Below are 16495 nucleotides of genomic sequence, written 5' to 3' on the forward strand. Positions count from 1 at the left end.
AAATACATAATAAAATGGCCAATAATGATGTGGGCGATGGGTATAAATTGGTCACATCAATAAGTAACGAAAAAGTTGTGTGTGTATATATATATATACGCATAGCATTTTACCCTTCCCAAAAAGGTGAACCATCTAAAGTGTCATTTATTTTTCTCTAACATTTCTATTTGATATACCTACAATATTTTTAATTTTAATGAAATTAATTGACAAAATCAACCCCTTAACTTCTAAAAAGCTACACTTACCCTTTTACATCAATAAACTACATAGAAAAAACAATACAATACATTTATATATACATGTACATATTGTGCAAACCCATCTTCATATCATATAATAAAGGGATTATGGCACCGGAATGTAACCAACTATGATTCAATGCTTATGTAATGTAGTGACCTTTCAAATTGGCTATCTGACGTAAGTACCTTCCATTTTTGTTCTTTTAATGTATCCTACCGGGTAACATCTTATTTGTAACCGGTAATGCCACGTTGTACGTAAAAAGTAATAGGGATTAAGGCACCGGAGTGTAACCAACTATGAGTGAATGGTTATGTAATGTGGTAACCTACGAAAGTGTTAAAACTGATGTAAGAACCTCTCTGTTTTGTTCACTCGATGTATCCTACCGGGTTACTCCGACGACTTTATACTCTGGTCATCTTCTCCGGCTAATTTCCGGCACTATCTTCAGTAACAACAACTTTTTCCGGAGAGCAAATGTGAAACTGTAACTCAATGTCTAACTTCAATCCTAAACACAAATCAACACTAGATATAACTAGATGCATATATACATTTATTGATTTCAGAACACGATTCAATAATAATCATACTCAAACCCTAATCCCCAAATCGGATTGTGTTATGATCACCCCATCATCGTTAACCATAAAGATCCAGCCATCCCATCCCCACCATAATCAAGATCCAACAACTTTGGTTTACAATGGGGTAAAAGGGGGGATTTTGACAGAGAATGACGACGGTGTTTGTCTGGGTGGCGGCTGTCATTTGTTTGTTTTACTGGTGGCAATCAGCGGTGGCACGTGTCTGGATGTGGAGACGGTGGAGAGATGGCCGCACCTTTTGAATGGAAAAAAAATGAGACCGAGAGCACCTACTACAACCTCATCAGAGTCTAAGACCTAACACCATCCATTTCGTCGTAGTTCATAACCCACAACCGTAACCATGACCGTACAACAGGTCAATCGGTACATGAAAAGTACAAAATTGAGAGGTTCTTACATTAGATAGCCAGTTTTAAAGATCACTACATAACATAACCATTCAGTCATAGTTGGTTACTCTCTAGTGCCATAATCCCAAAGTAAATCTAACATTGTTACCGGCTATCGGTACAACAGGTCAACCGATACACAAAAAGAACAAAAATGGAAGGTACTTACATCAGATAGCCAATTTGAAAGGTCACTACATTACATAACCATTGAGTCATAGTTGATTATATTCCAGTGCCATAATCCCTATAAAAAAAGTAATACATAAATTTGAAACAAATACATACACACAAACATATTTACTTTCATCTGGAAACACACATTTAACATGGTGGTGGTGTCACCGATCTTAGGGTTTCAGACCGTGAGTTAGGTGGTGACTGGATCTTAGGGTTTTAGTTGTTGATGTTAGCGGTAGGGTTTCAAAGGCGAGTCTAGGTGGCAGATGGATCTTAAGGTTTTAGATTTAGGTGTGAGTGTGGGCGGTAGCTAGCCGGATCTTGGGGTTCAAATGTTTGTGCGCCACCATTTCTTTCATCATCATTATTTCAAGAACCATTTTTTGCATGAAAAGTAAGAGCTTTTTAATTTTGTATTGGATCACATATTTTTCAAGTTCATTCACATGTGAAACATTATAAAGATGTATTTTGTAAAAGAACTTTTTTTCTTCAAAACCTACAAAATAGCCTTGTGTGAACTTATGAATGAATTTGTTCACGTTTTAGTTCAAATGTGAATAAACGGCTATATATAAAGTTTTGAAAAAGAGAAATGATATAGCTACAACAAAATTTAGAAATCTACAACAATACATGCATCATTTAGTTGTATAATGTGCATTAAAATTTATAATTTTCTTGTAGATCGTTAAATTCTGTTGTATGAATATCACTTCCCTTTAAAAAAGGTTTTGTTCAACAACATACATTTTTATAACGTTTTATATGTTAATGAACTTTGAAAATATGTGATCCAATACATAACTTAGGAGTACTCACAGTTCTTACAAGAAAAAATGTTCTCAAAGTAAGGGTCCTATATATATATATATATATATATGTATATTAGTGAATATTAGTGAAAATATTATTACGGATGATAAAGGTAACAATAAAGAAAAAGATAGAATGTTGTAAACTAGTCCCGCGTTGTGGGACTTCAACTTTCGTTTGAAATGGATGTGTTGCTTTAGTCTTTTAGAGTATTTGTGTTGAACCTCCAACCGCTTAATTAAAAATCATTGTGTCAAAGTTTGTTTTAAATATATATGTATATATATATATTATTTAATGCAAAACCACATTATCTTCCATCTGAGTGTTGTAGCCTGTCAATTATTGTGATTACATTTTTTTACTTATAATGTGTCGCTATATATATGTTAGCTTAAAACTTTTACCATATGAAATATAAATATTTTAAAGCAACACCACAATCGCATCTAAAAATTTATAGTATCGAATACATATATTTAATATGCACAAAGAAAAAAGTTGAATGAAAATTTTCAATATATTAGTTGAAACCACAAAGAAGAAAGTGTGCAAACACCAAATAAAAGTACAAAACATTACGAGATATGTTCATAAAAAAGTTGCAATATACTGTTTGAAAACCCAAATGAAAAAGAAGTGTAAAAAAAACAATAAGTATCCCGTAATACAAACACCAAACAAGATGATGTGACAAAATCCGAATAATCAATAATGGTAATAGTATGAGATATATTCATAAAAAAGTTGCAATATATTGTTTTAGAATCCAAAAGGAAAAAGAGTGCACAAAAACCAATAAATAACCTGTTATAAAAAGATTAGATGAGATGCGATTTGGTAAAATTTTACGGGCTGTTACATAGACGAGTAGTAACTATTCATCATTTGTTTCCTGTTAATAGTATATATAATTATGGTACATTAATAAAGAAATGGAAAGATACATTAAAAAGACTGAGGTAAAATAGACACTTTAAATTATTATTATCATTTTAAAAAAGGTAGTTTGATTTAATAAAGCGGATATATTTTACATTGTTTATGATTAGTACTAGCTAATCAACCCGGTTTCAACCCGGGTTAACTGATAGACGTTTTGCAAATAAACCGAATAATACCCGGTAGCTTTACAATATGTTGTCGAAAAACAAAAATATATGGAAACAAAAGTTGTATTGTGGACACACGTTAAAACACATTCGGTTCGCAAAAAAAAAAGTTATCGGGAAAAAAAAACATATCATAGTTTCGGCCTATTGTATGAAAAAATAAGGTGATTAAAATCTTAAATAATAATATGGACATTTAATAAAAATCTATATTAATGATGCATATTTGAAAAAAAAAATCTATTAAAAAAATATTTTTTGAATTTGAAATAGAAAAATATGATGATGTTATAATTAAATTAAGGGGATGTATGGTAATACAAATTTAAAAAAATCTTATGTCATCACAATCTTCCTTTATTAATATAATAGATAGATTCTCGTGATAGGTTTTAGACTTTTAGTGCTTCACCTTAATCATTTAAAACCAAATGGGTTGGATCAGTGGTTGGAACTCATGCCTCTAGAAACAGAGGTCATGGGTTCAATCCTTATGCCCAGCAAGGCTGGAGGTCCTTTTCTACTTATGGTGAAACCTGGAAGCAGCCTCTCTACCTTTGGTAAGGGTAAGGCTGTCTACATATGAACCTCCCCTATACACCGCCGAAGACGATATTGGAACCCAAAACCCGTAGAAGACGGCATTGGGAGTTACTTATCTTTAATCATTTCAAGAAATTTACCTATAGAGGTTTCAAACTTATGACCTTTGCCAAGGAAAAATTGAGCCGGCTTATCATTAAACCATTGTCCGAATTAATAATACGTTTAAAATAACAATAGGCCGGGAAGTTATATCGTCTCTAAAAATATTTGCCTTAAAATGTGTCGTTGGTCAACGGAATGATGTATAAAAGTAGGTTTACAAGATGATTAATCGAACAATATCAAGATAAAACCGACAATAATTATCTATCTGGAGTAAACCATATATAAAATTTCGTCACGGTTGTTTTTCTTGTAATGTTTGCAAGAAAGGATTCTTGTGCCGTCTTGGAGTTAATAATCAAACAATGTAACGAAAGTAAATATCGCTAACCAAAAACCAAGTATTCTAAACAAGCATACATCTGGCCGTTATTGTATTCTTCTGTCTATTTTTTGGAAAATGACTTGATAATAATAATTAAATAAACTTGATGAGAGGGCCGGCAGCCGTCCGATTAATGTGCCTTTATTTTGTGTCTTTCCTCATTCGATTATAGTGATGTCAACGCACATTTAAGTCCAATATATGTGACTTGAGTTCATCCACAATATTCATTTGGACTAGGCAAAGTTTTGTATAATTTAAAGGAATCTGTTATGTTTATTGTCTAATCAATATTGAAAGGTAATAGGATTTTTTTTTTTTTGAACGACAATTTTTTATAAAATTCATATTACTGCCAAATAATCCTAAAACGTTTATGTCAAGGATGAATCCGTAAACTTATATCCAAAAGGCAAAAAGTTACAGAATTAATATAAATATTGATATGAGAGAGCTCACATTGAATAATCAAGTACCTAAACTAGTTTGCGTGTTTATCTATCGTTGTGGTTCCTTCATGTGATTCTTAATTACGGAAAGAAGGCCGATTAGCCATCTTCCACTTAGTTAGTTGGTTGGTTAGTCATAAATAAATTAGTTATATAAGATAGTTCGATTGGACTGATTCTTATATTTTCTAGGGTTGGATAGTATGGCTAGTTACGGTGAGGTTTTGATAACAAGAGTTTTTAATATAGAACATTATAAAAAATGAATAACTTCAGAAAATAGAAAACACCTTTCGATCAATTCACGAAAATAACAGTGACCTTTAAAATAATCTGAAGGGCTCCGAATTGTATCTAAATCTTTCGGTAAGACATTGAAAATAATCTGAAGGGCTCCGAATCTTATCTAAATTGCGAGAATAACTGGCTAAGTCATGCCATTAGGCAAACTTGCTTGACTAATATGCCAAAAAATGTATTAAAAACCTCGCATATGGACGCCATATATGTTGTTAATTTTGTTTTGCAAGTATAAGTTTTTTAGCTTCGTCCCCATTTTAGATTGCGCATATGCTTGTGAATGTGTGATATATACAAATGAATGTCTTAAAAGGATGTGCATACGAAACATCCCGACTAGCTAGTTGCTACTAAATTACTCATCATGCATGTGAGCTTTGAATTAGTCATAACTGGATTTGTCTTGGAATTAGTCATAAGTACTGTTTTAAGTTAAATTAGTCCCTTTATATGGTGATTTGTTATAATAATTTTAGGAACTTGTTGCTTTCACTTGCAATTGAATTATATGTGAAGATTGTTTTCAAAGCTAGCAATTTATTCATGTAACATCCAATACTGTTTTTAAATTAAGAAAAGTTTATTAACTTCGATTGAGACCTATGAGCGTGTGAGCCAAGGTGTTGACGAACTACTTTTTAACGTTTTTCAACATCTCACATGAACAATTTTTTGTGTGTATTCTAGATATAAATGCTATCGCATTATTTCAGTTAATGTTTACCGAGTAAATTACACGGATGGTCCTGTGGTTTGCACAAATTTCATTAATTGTCTTCCTTTTGAAAAAATCATTGATCTCCTCGTGGCTAACACTTGACTTCACGGGGAGTCCAAAACTGAAAGAAAAAGGTATCCTGTTTGTTCATTCTTAGAAAAAGAAAGAAAAAGGTAACGGATTGATGTCTTTTGTATCAAATATTAAAATAAAAAATAGAAAGGAGAGAATGATTAAGTACTATGCATTCTTATGATCTTATCATACATCTGATTCACAATGTAGAAATGACAAGCAAAAGTAGAAAACAAGTAAACAACCCACTTACATGAGAGACCTTAAAAGGTGACATTCACTCCCAATGCCCAGGTGGATCTAATAAACATTTTAGAAATTTTAATCTGCCAAATATTCAAGAGTTAGAGCACCTTTCTCATCAATCCGGCTTCATCGCCACTTCCACAGTGGAACTTCTAACACCTGAAGTGGAGAAGATGCGGGAAACTGACAATATTAGAAGATACTTAACCTCAATTTGTTCACCGATAATGTTGGACACGTGGATCAGATGATCCAGATAAATTCTGCGAAAACTAATGATGCTGACTTAGTTGAAATCACCATGGATGGTTAGAAACGGTTTAGTTCAAGAGAAGATCGATACTCAAACCCTAGCTAAAGTTAGACCTTGACAAATATTTTTTACCCAGGGAAGGTGGTCAGTATGACAGAGATGAACACAGTCGATTGAGTACTCTCTGGTCGGCAAATGGAGTTACAAGCTGATCACATTGATGTTGATGATTTTATCAATTTAATTCCATATAGATACGGCTACAAAATGCAGACCCATAGTTTCTTCCCACAATTATCAAAATACGACATCAATAGAAGAACCGGGCAACTTTGTTGCCAAAATACAATGACTAAAGGCTGACATAGTGAAGTTTGCAACAAACGATGTATATAACTGATGTAGCAGGGTTTTTCACAAATAACTGCTCATTCTAGAGTAAGCACCGTTCCAATTATAGCAATACTGATGAATGAGAAGGGTTTGATATCTAGGGTATTATGCCCAAAACTTAGTCTATCTCTGACATTAGTTTCCCTATCTGCAACTGGGCGGCTTACAACTAGCCAATTAGGGATCTTTTGGACTTGTCCAATTTCAAACAATTGGTGCTTGACACAAAAGTATTCAGCATTATCGGGAAGCCTATTGGGCATAGCAAATCATCAACATTATACAATCAAAGCTTTTAGATAAGTTGGCTTCACAGGAATTTATGTACATATGTTCATGGATAATGTAAATAATTTTCTTGAGACATAATCATCGATAGATGTTGCGAGTTTCAATTGTAGCATTATTCACAAGGAATCTTTACTTCAATGTTATAATGAGGTTGATCCAGCTGCCAAGTGAATAAGGACGTCAACTGCACTATCAGATGACAGAATGATGGGAAGTTATACGGCTGTAATACAGACCCTGTGGGAGCTATTTTTGCTCTTGAAGATGATCTGTGAGATTCAGGCATTCAGAATGGTGCAAGTGACTCACCCTTAGCTGGTCGACTATTTGTAGCTATTGATGCAGGTGGTAATAAGCACTTGCCTGTTGAAAGAAACAGAAGGGTGCAGGGATTGTGAAAGCCAGTCGGATTTACGATAGTGCTAAGAAGTTGCTGAGATGATTGGAAGAGAGGCTCTGTCTCTTACTGACTTATAATCGTGCTAAGAAGTTACAGCCCAGAAGAGTTATGATACTTGCGAACACTACTTATATGAGCAATATGAGAGATCTGAGATCTACAGGCTTGACTGCACCTAAGGGACTATTTGGAGAGATTATGGAAAATTCTTAATTGTCTCTGATACTCACTAGGTAAACGGTCAACATTGCTTCATTTAGTTAGCATTTGCACACATTGGCTCCGGGTGCAATGCCTTGTCTTGTACTGTAATTTCGGCTACTGTTTGGTTCACAGAATGTTTTTGGAAGGAATGGAATCTTTCGAATGAATTGGAATTTGACGGAATGTTTTTGATTTTTTGAGAATTCCTGAAATTCCTTCCTCCATGCCCAAGGAATGGAGATTCCATCAAATGATGGAATGTTTACATTCCTATGGAATGAGATTCCTCCTTCTTTAAACAACCAAACGCACTAAGGAATGAAATTCAATTCCAATTCCAATTTCATCAAATTCTGTTAAACAAACGCGACCTTAGTCTCCAAACGAACATGTGTTGTGCAAAATGGGATACATGTATATAAAGCATGAAGGTGGTGATTCCAATTCTTGTTTACATCGTTTAATATTACGTGAGTCATTTTGTGCCTACAAAAGTAAGGACTTTTTCCTATCAATAAAACATTGTAGGCTCAGTTTTTTATGCAAATATTGAATTAATTTTTTTAAGATCTTCAAGAGAAGAGCAACCCCAACTGAGATAAAAATAACTGACATGCTCATACTATAAGCATTCACTAGTAAGTTGAAGGAAAAGTATACAATAAAAAATTGATAACACAATACCTGATACAAATTGGGGCAGGTAAAGCTGGTTAAATTCTAGCCAAAATCAAAGGGGACATATGTACTTCCATCCTCCCAGAGAAACTAAAAGTCAACCACAAAAAGCATTCTAATAATAGCTTGCATATGATACGACAAATGAGTAATAACTAATGACCAGAAAACACAACAAACGAAAGAATCAAATATCGTAATTACTTAGCTGTAAATGATTTCGTATTCCAAAATTCTCCTATAAACTGTACATGTATTATGCATTAGTCTATCAATTTCCCATTGATTTCACGCATCAACAATCTAGAATTACCAACAACACGTTTGCTTTCATTGACTATGTAACTACATAGCTCATGCTCAGGCGCTGGGCATAAACTTTTTAACTCATTTAACGGATCTTTTATCATGTAATTACTATATATCTCCCTTGCAGGCTGCACATGATTCCACCAAAAATCTGATAATGCTATCTTTACCACATTCCAATACTGTACATCTCTCTCTACTCTAATTAAACTACTTCCATTGGGAGTCCACACATAAAAATCCATCCAATCTCGATCTGAAATTTCCATCAATCCTTGAACTTGTGGTATACAGTTATACGTTATATTAGACCATGGTAGATTTTTTCTCATATTACCCTTAAAAGGGCATTTTATTTCTAACAATCCGCGGTAAGGCAAACCATAAGCAATCTTGTCAATTACACCATCAGGAGAAGCTGCAAGCCAATAGTCTTCGGGATTTAATTTCCCGCTAATTTGGAAATCAGGAAACAGAACAGGATTGCCAGTTATTAGTTTATATCTTTCGAGTGCTTCTTCTTCTTTGATGTTATTCCAACAAGTTGCAAGGTTTCCAGGGAATGGATCAACAGCACCAATCTTTTCTAGCCAGAGCTGGACCCTACGTTTGGGCCAAAAGCCAATAGCATGTGCAAAAGTGCTTGCAGTTAGTCTATACTTTCTTTGTTCTTGCCAGTTTTTGAACCAGTGCCTGAGACCAACTGATTCAAGAATAGGATGATTTTGGGTGCATAAATATCTGGTAGTGCAATATTGACTTGCTAATAGCATGATTATGATTGCTCAATGTGCACCATCGACTTGCAACATCCATGAGTATATATGCTTACTACTGGTATTTGAGGTGTACTTCGGATGACCTGAAACCAAAAAAAAAATCAGGAAACAAAACTTGTTATCATAAAAATAACAGTTGGGTGGAACAACATAAAAATGTAGATAATATAGACTATTCAAAAGCATTTTTTTTATGAAGAAACAGGCAGATCGGATACTGTGTTGATGTTTAAGGAAGTGCAGAAAGTAATTTATCACAGAAAAGATCATGTTTAAGAAAGTGCAGGAAGTAGTTTATCACAGAAAAGATCATTGAAATTTACAGGAAAGCACATATTAATTAATTGCATTCACGTCCATGCATAAATATTGGATTACAAATGCATACTATATAATTCACTTAACCTAGTATCAATAACATGGCATTGCCATCAATAAAAGCAAAGATGGAGTAGAGCTAATAGTCTGGTACAGAAGCTACCATAAGAAAGATTATGTTTAATGCAGCTCATGCACTTGTAATTTTGTAAAGTGGACCAAAGCAGCTCCAAATCATTAACCAAGCTTGTTTGGTTGGATATATTAGGGGTTTCAGGACCAAATAAAATCAGGGAACACTTTTATGGAAGAAAGTAATCAACCTTGCAACAGTTTTTTGTGTATACAAACGCAACAACTAACACTTCTTTGTGTGTACAGGCACAAACAGTGTAAATCACATCCTGGTAGATCCATCAGAATAAAAAGCACAAGCACAATGCACCTTACCTTTTACATTCAGCCAGGACATCACCCTTGTAGAAGCTATAAAGCAACTGTCGTGAACATTACTATTGCAAGTTGACACTTATTCTTGCTTCCGGTGAAGAGAGAGAGAAAATGAAAAGCTACGAAGACGACGGGGGATGAGAGAGAAAGGGGGGAGGGGGATGACAAAGAAGATGTAGAAGCCAAATCAGTTGACGCTTGGGTAAGGTCTGTAGAGAGGGAAGATCACTAAGCATATAATTATTTACCCCTTGAATATAATGGTCTTGCTTACAAGATTGAGAAACCTATTTTTTGGTACCTTGGGAATCAGAGAAGAAGCTTTTCAGGGCTATAAACAAGAACAATAATAAAAGATAAATGGAACTACAATGGTGACGATATATTATATTTATAGGCCAGAAGAAGTACAAATTAAAAGTGTCAATTCTCACAGGGTCTAAGTTACATAAATTTCTTAAGCTTCCACAAAGATGATGTCCTGGCTCATTTTGTGATGCACAAGCGTGCTATTCTATTCGCATGTAAATGTGAATCCCTAGTTCTAAAGAGCACCACGGCTTCATATCGCAAAATATCTACAATACTATAGTAGAGCTATAGCTGTTACCATATAGTTAGATAAACAAACAACATGTGGCAGTTTATAAGTGGTATAAACACGTGTTAAATTCACAGTGTCTAGAAAATAAGTTAGTTGACCACATGATATTTTGTCTGTACACTTAGTGGGGTCGTTGAGGTTGGCAGTGAAGGGAAGGCGAAAAACTGGTATTGTATTGGGTAATGGAAAATTAGATGAAAGTCATGGTTGGTGCAAAGGTGTGCAGTTAAGTTTTCCCGGGCTTGAAGTACGCGAGGAGTTTTACCTACTTGAGTTAGGGAGTATAGATGCCATTTTGGGAATGAAGTGGTTACAACGCTTGGGAGAAACTAGGGTTAACCGGGGGACTTTAACGATGAGTTTCACTTATGAGGGACAGATGGTTACACTAAGGGGTGAACCGGGATTGCAACGTGGAGAGGCATCTTTGAGGTCATTGACCCGTGATTTGGGAAGTATTGAGGCAGGTTTTTTATTATGCTTGGCAGGGTTAGAAACGGTTGGAGAGGCAGAATCGCAAGTTAACCCAGAATTGGATGACTTGCTCCCTAACTTTTCTGATGTGTTTTTAATGCCATCAGGTTTACGGTTTACCACCTTCTCGGAGTCATGAACATGCAATAGTTTGAAGAATGGAGTTGAACCAATTAATGTTCGACCATACTGTTACCCACAGTTCCAGATCCAGAAAGATGAGATTAAAATTAGTCGGGAGATGCTTACGGCCGGAGTAATTAGACCAAGCAATAGTCCGTTTTCTAGCCTGGTTTTGTTGGTGAAAAAGAAAGATGGAAGCCGGAGGTTTTGTATCGATTACCGTGCTTTGAATAAGGCAACGGTGTTGGATAAATTTCCAATTCCTGTGATTGATGAGCTATTAGATGACATGGAGCAACGGTGTTCTCTAAGTTGGATCTAAAGTCTGGGTATCACCAGTTTCGTATGAAAGAGACTGATATTCACAAAACCGCTTTTCGTACCCATGAAGGTCATTACGAGTTTCTGGTCATGCCGTTCGGTTTGACAAATGCACCGTCGACGTTTCAAGCGCAAATTTGTTCTTGTTTTTTTTGATGATATATTGGTTTATAGCCATAATACAAGGGATCATAAAGAGCATTTATCAACTGTTTTTGAGATATTGAGAGCGGAGGGGTTATATTGTAACAAAACAAAATGTGAATTTGGTGAAGCAATGGTGGAATACTTAGGACACATTGTTACTGGTCATGGGGTTATGGCAGATCCTTCCAAAATTAAGGCCATGACGGATTGGCCAAGGCCACAGAACCTTTGGGATTTGCGTGGGTTTTTGGGATTAACAGGCTATTATCGTAAGTTTGTTAAGGGGTATGGGACAATTTCTCGTCCTTTAACAGATTTATTAAAAAAGGAAGGTTTTGTATGGTCGGAAGTAGCTACTGATTCGTTTGAAGAATTAAAAAAAGTGATGCCTCAGGACCCATCTTGGCTTTACCAGACTTTTCTAAAGAATTTATAATTGAAACGGATGCATCCGGTAGTGGGGTGGGTGCTGTTTTAATGCAAGAGGGAAGACCTGTGGCATACTATAGTCAAGTTCTAGGTACGCGAGCCAAGTCGAAGTCGGTTTATGAAAGGCAATTAATGGCCATTGTGTTGGCAGTTCAAATATGGCAACCATATTTGTTAGGTCGAAAGTTTGTTGTAATTACAGATCAAAATAGTTTAAAATATTTGTTGGAGCAGCGTACAGTTCCGGGTGATCATCGAAAGTGGGTAGGTAAGCTCTCGGGGTATGAATTGGATAATTTATATCGTCCAGGTAAGAAAAATGGGGTTGCTGATGCGTTATCAAGGCGTGGGAGTGAGGTAGAGTTAAAGAATATTTCGATGGGGAAAGTGGCAATTGAAAAGGAGTTATTATCTTCCTTAAAAGACGATCCAGAACTTGGGGCCCAACAAAACCGATTGGAACAGGGTAAATTGACTTTAGAGGGGTATACCAATGTGGGAGGTGTGTTGCGTTATAAAGGAAGGCTGGTATTGCCGAGGGGGTCGTCTTGGGTGAACAAATTGTTTAAAGAAATTCACGGGGGAGTCGTAGGGGGCATGAGGGGTCTCAGAAAACATATCAGCATGTATCTCGGGAATTTTATTGGGTTGGGATGAGGCGTGACATAGCCAGAATGGTGGCTGAGTGTGAAGTTTCTCAAAGAAATAAGTATTCTCATTTGTCACCGGTTGGGCACTTACAACCATATTAGCCTTACCTGATCAGATTTTGGGAGGACTTGACAATGGATTTTATAGAAGGACTACCAAAATCAGCAGGTTACAGTGTTATTCTAGTGGTAGTAGATCGGTTTAGCAAAGGGGCTCATTTCATATCTGTAAAGCATCCATTTAATGCCATTTCAATAGCAACAGTTTTTCTTAGAGAGGTAGTAAGGTTGCATGGGATTCCCAAGTCTATAGTTTCTGACCGGGATAGGGTTTTGTCAGTCATTTTTGGAAAGAGCTGTTAAAAACCAAGGGGACTCAATTAAAGTAATACGACATACCACCCTCAGACACATGGGCAAACTAAGGTCGTCAACCAAAGTTTGGAGACTTATTTAAGGTGTTTTGTGTCGACTAAACCCAGGGATTGGTTGAAGTGGCTCTCATGGGAGGAGCATTGGTATAATACGTCTCACCACTCTACTATTGGAATGTCTCCATTTGAAGTCATGTATGGTAGAGACCCTCCTCGTTTGTTACAGCATGAGGTGGGTAATTTTAGTACTTTTAATATCAATGAGTTTCTGAAAGAGAGGGATAGGGTGTTAATGGAATTAAAAATGCAACTTTTAAGGGCACAACACTTAATGAAGGCGCAGGCAGATGGCAAAAGAAGAGATGGGGAATTCAAGGTTGGTGAGATGACTTATGTAAAATTACGCCCATACCGCCAAGTTACAGTTGGCTAATCGTACAAATCAGGAGTTGGTTCCGCGCTATTATGGTCCTTTTGAGGTGGTAGCTAAAGTTGGGAAGGTCTCTTATCGTTTGAAATTACCTACAGGTTCAGCAATTCATGATGTGTTCCATGTATCTCAGTTGAAGATAGTAGTCGGTTCGGTGCATGTTGAAGAAGAATTACCTGCAAATATGGAAGTACTTGAAGAATGGGAACCTTCTGAAACACTGGCTGTGCGTGGAGAAGGAAAGAACAAGGAAGTGGTAATAGCTTGGAAAGGATTATCTAAACAAGAGGCTACATGGGAAAAGATAGAGCAAATTGGAAAAAGATTTCCAACTTTTCACCTTGAGGACAAGGTGGTTCTTCGTGATGGGGGTACTGTATACTGATATGGGCCGAGATCAAGACAGGCACTTGGGTCAAGTCTATACACGAAAGAAGAAGAAATTGAAGATATCGGGCTGATGCTTGTTATGAGGCTGAATGGGACAGCAAAGGGGTTAAGTGCAATTTATTATTAAGTTATTATAATTATTACGTATTATTAGTTACTTGGTGATCAAATTAGGTCATGTTTACTGTGTCTTTAAATAAGGCCTGCGTGCCATCTAGAATGCTAGATAATTCATTCAGTAAATTGTTCTTAGGAACCTTTGTGGAGTTTCTAGGGCTCGAAACCTAGCTTATCTATCTATTGTGAACAGCCAGCATTGGCTGTGTTTTGTCATGAATTCCTCTTGTTTTGTGTCTTATTTGCTGTTATCAGTTGCTTATTCTTATCAAGTAACAACTCTAAAAACGCTTGTATATTTATAAAATACTAGGTAGTAGAATCTTTCATATCAATCACATATCTATTATTGATCAAAATTAGCATCTCTTTTGTTTCTTTCGTTTCTCTTTCACCCATAAGCTCTCGAATATTCTTGCATTGACTTGAGGCATACAAATATTGAGTCATTAGGACTAAAGTAGTATGTTTCTTCCAAAACTTGGTAAACTATTTAGTTGAATCCTGGTAAATAGACCTCTGATATATATATTACTTAATTAATACAAGGAACTATAAACCAAATCTCAGTCAATAATTTATACAGCACAGTTATGGCATAAGGGAAAGAATAATCAATTTTGACTGGCTGGAGGAATAACATACGAGTGACAGTATTCGAGGAAGTAACAAAGCTATTAAGACTAGGGTTTGAGCAAAATCAACATTTGCACTTATTTAACATATTATACTCGTATACTTTGTTTTTGCATATATTTTACTATTGGAAACCTTAGCATTGTCAACTTACAACCAAGTTAGTTTTGTGTGTGCTACTAATACATGTCATATTAAGCTGCCCTGCCTAACACATTTGAGTTTCTCTTATGCACGGGTTAAAAAAAGCAGTGCCTAGGCACGTCTAGAACTGGGTGTTGAATGCATTACCTATTGTTACTTGTGCGGCACCTTATGTTTCATTGATAAAAAGGGCTGGCTGATAAAAATTTTAAGTAAAAGGTTGTTATTTGGCCTTTTAAGGCTCTTTTGTGAATAAAGGCAAGGCTCTGTTTGTCCTGGCATGCAGCAGCACAATTGAGTGGGAACATTGAGCAGCAAGTAGCTAACTAAGATACTACATTACTATTACTAGCTCGTCACTAAATTCTGGTGAAAACTTTTGGTAATCAGGTATATTAAGTGAAGCATCTTATGTATTTTTGTTATGTAGAAGTGATTCTTAAGCATGTTTAAAGCATTTGCTCAATGGAAATGGTATTTGAAAATGATACATATATTTGATGAGAAAAAAGGAGTCTTATAGAAGTGACGCTAGATCAACTTAGTTTTGAACCTTATCACCTCGGGGCACCTATTGCCTTTTAAAACCAAGCTCTTATGCCCTACTGCTGTTGTATTACTTAATTACACGAACTTGCTTTCATCTCCACGACTTTACAGGAAGACATATATTAGCTTAACAACCTATTGGGGCAGGGCAGCTATTCAAATTTATAAAAAAAAATTGGTGTTTCGTAACTCAAGTGTTCGATAAAATATTTCACCCAAAGATATTTACTGCGTTTAAAAAGAAGATGCTAAACTCGTCAAACTAAAAGGTCAAATTTCCCCTAAACACAAATCAATGCAATTCAGCAAATATTATCGAGAAGTCAGTCTACCTACTTAGGCTTGATAGAAAAATTGTACAAATAGATACTTATTCATCATATACAAACTATCCGACTGTACTTGGGTTTCAAAGCGAAGCAAAAGTACGAAATGTGCTTAATCATATAAACATCTTATTAGCTTATTTGTTAAGAAGATACAGTATAAGCTAAACCAAACACATTATATCATATATAAAATGTTATGATATTGCATAAGCCAAACACCCAAAAAGTTACAAAACTAATAATTTGCATCTTTCTTCAGTAAAATATGAAGAAGAAAAACCTTTTTATAATAAAAAGTTAACAAAAATAATGAGACAATAGTATCACACACACACATCCATCAATATATATATATATATATATATATAAATGGGAATAGATAGATAAGAAATTAGGGTAGGGAAAACAAACCATTCAGGAATGATGGATGACGATGAAACTAGGCGGATGCGAGTGCGGAGCGGCACGGATGGAGCTTATCGGGAGGGGACAAGTGGAGAGCTTCTCATTTTGTGGCAGGGT

General features: G+C 35.6%; 1 protein-coding gene and 1 pseudogene across 1 annotated transcript; one reads left to right on the forward strand and one right to left on the reverse strand.

Annotated features, from left to right (window-relative positions):
• Positions 1-1406: 1406 nt before the first annotated feature.
• LOC122587548 lies at positions 1407-7756 on the forward strand (annotated as a pseudogene).
• An 824-nt stretch (positions 7757-8580) lies between these two features.
• LOC122585593 lies at positions 8581-16495 on the reverse strand. Its single transcript, XM_043757717.1, has 2 exons — positions 16385-16495; positions 8581-9571 (listed from the first exon to the last, which is right to left on the reverse strand). Exon 2 carries the CDS (start codon positions 9480-9482, stop codon positions 8664-8666), a length of 819 nt encoding a protein of 272 aa, XP_043613652.1. The 5' UTR covers positions 9483-9571; positions 16385-16495; the 3' UTR covers positions 8581-8663.

The sequence above is a fragment of the Erigeron canadensis genome, chromosome 1, assembly GCF_010389155.1.
Source record: "Erigeron canadensis isolate Cc75 chromosome 1, C_canadensis_v1, whole genome shotgun sequence".
Classification (NCBI taxonomy): domain Eukaryota; kingdom Viridiplantae; phylum Streptophyta; class Magnoliopsida; order Asterales; family Asteraceae; genus Erigeron; species Erigeron canadensis.

Bases quoted from the DNA above. Each gene is read 5' to 3' on its own strand.
- LOC122585593 (XM_043757717.1), bottom strand. From the start codon at position 9,482: ATGCTATTAGCAAGTCAATATTGCACTACCAGATATTTATGCACCCAA.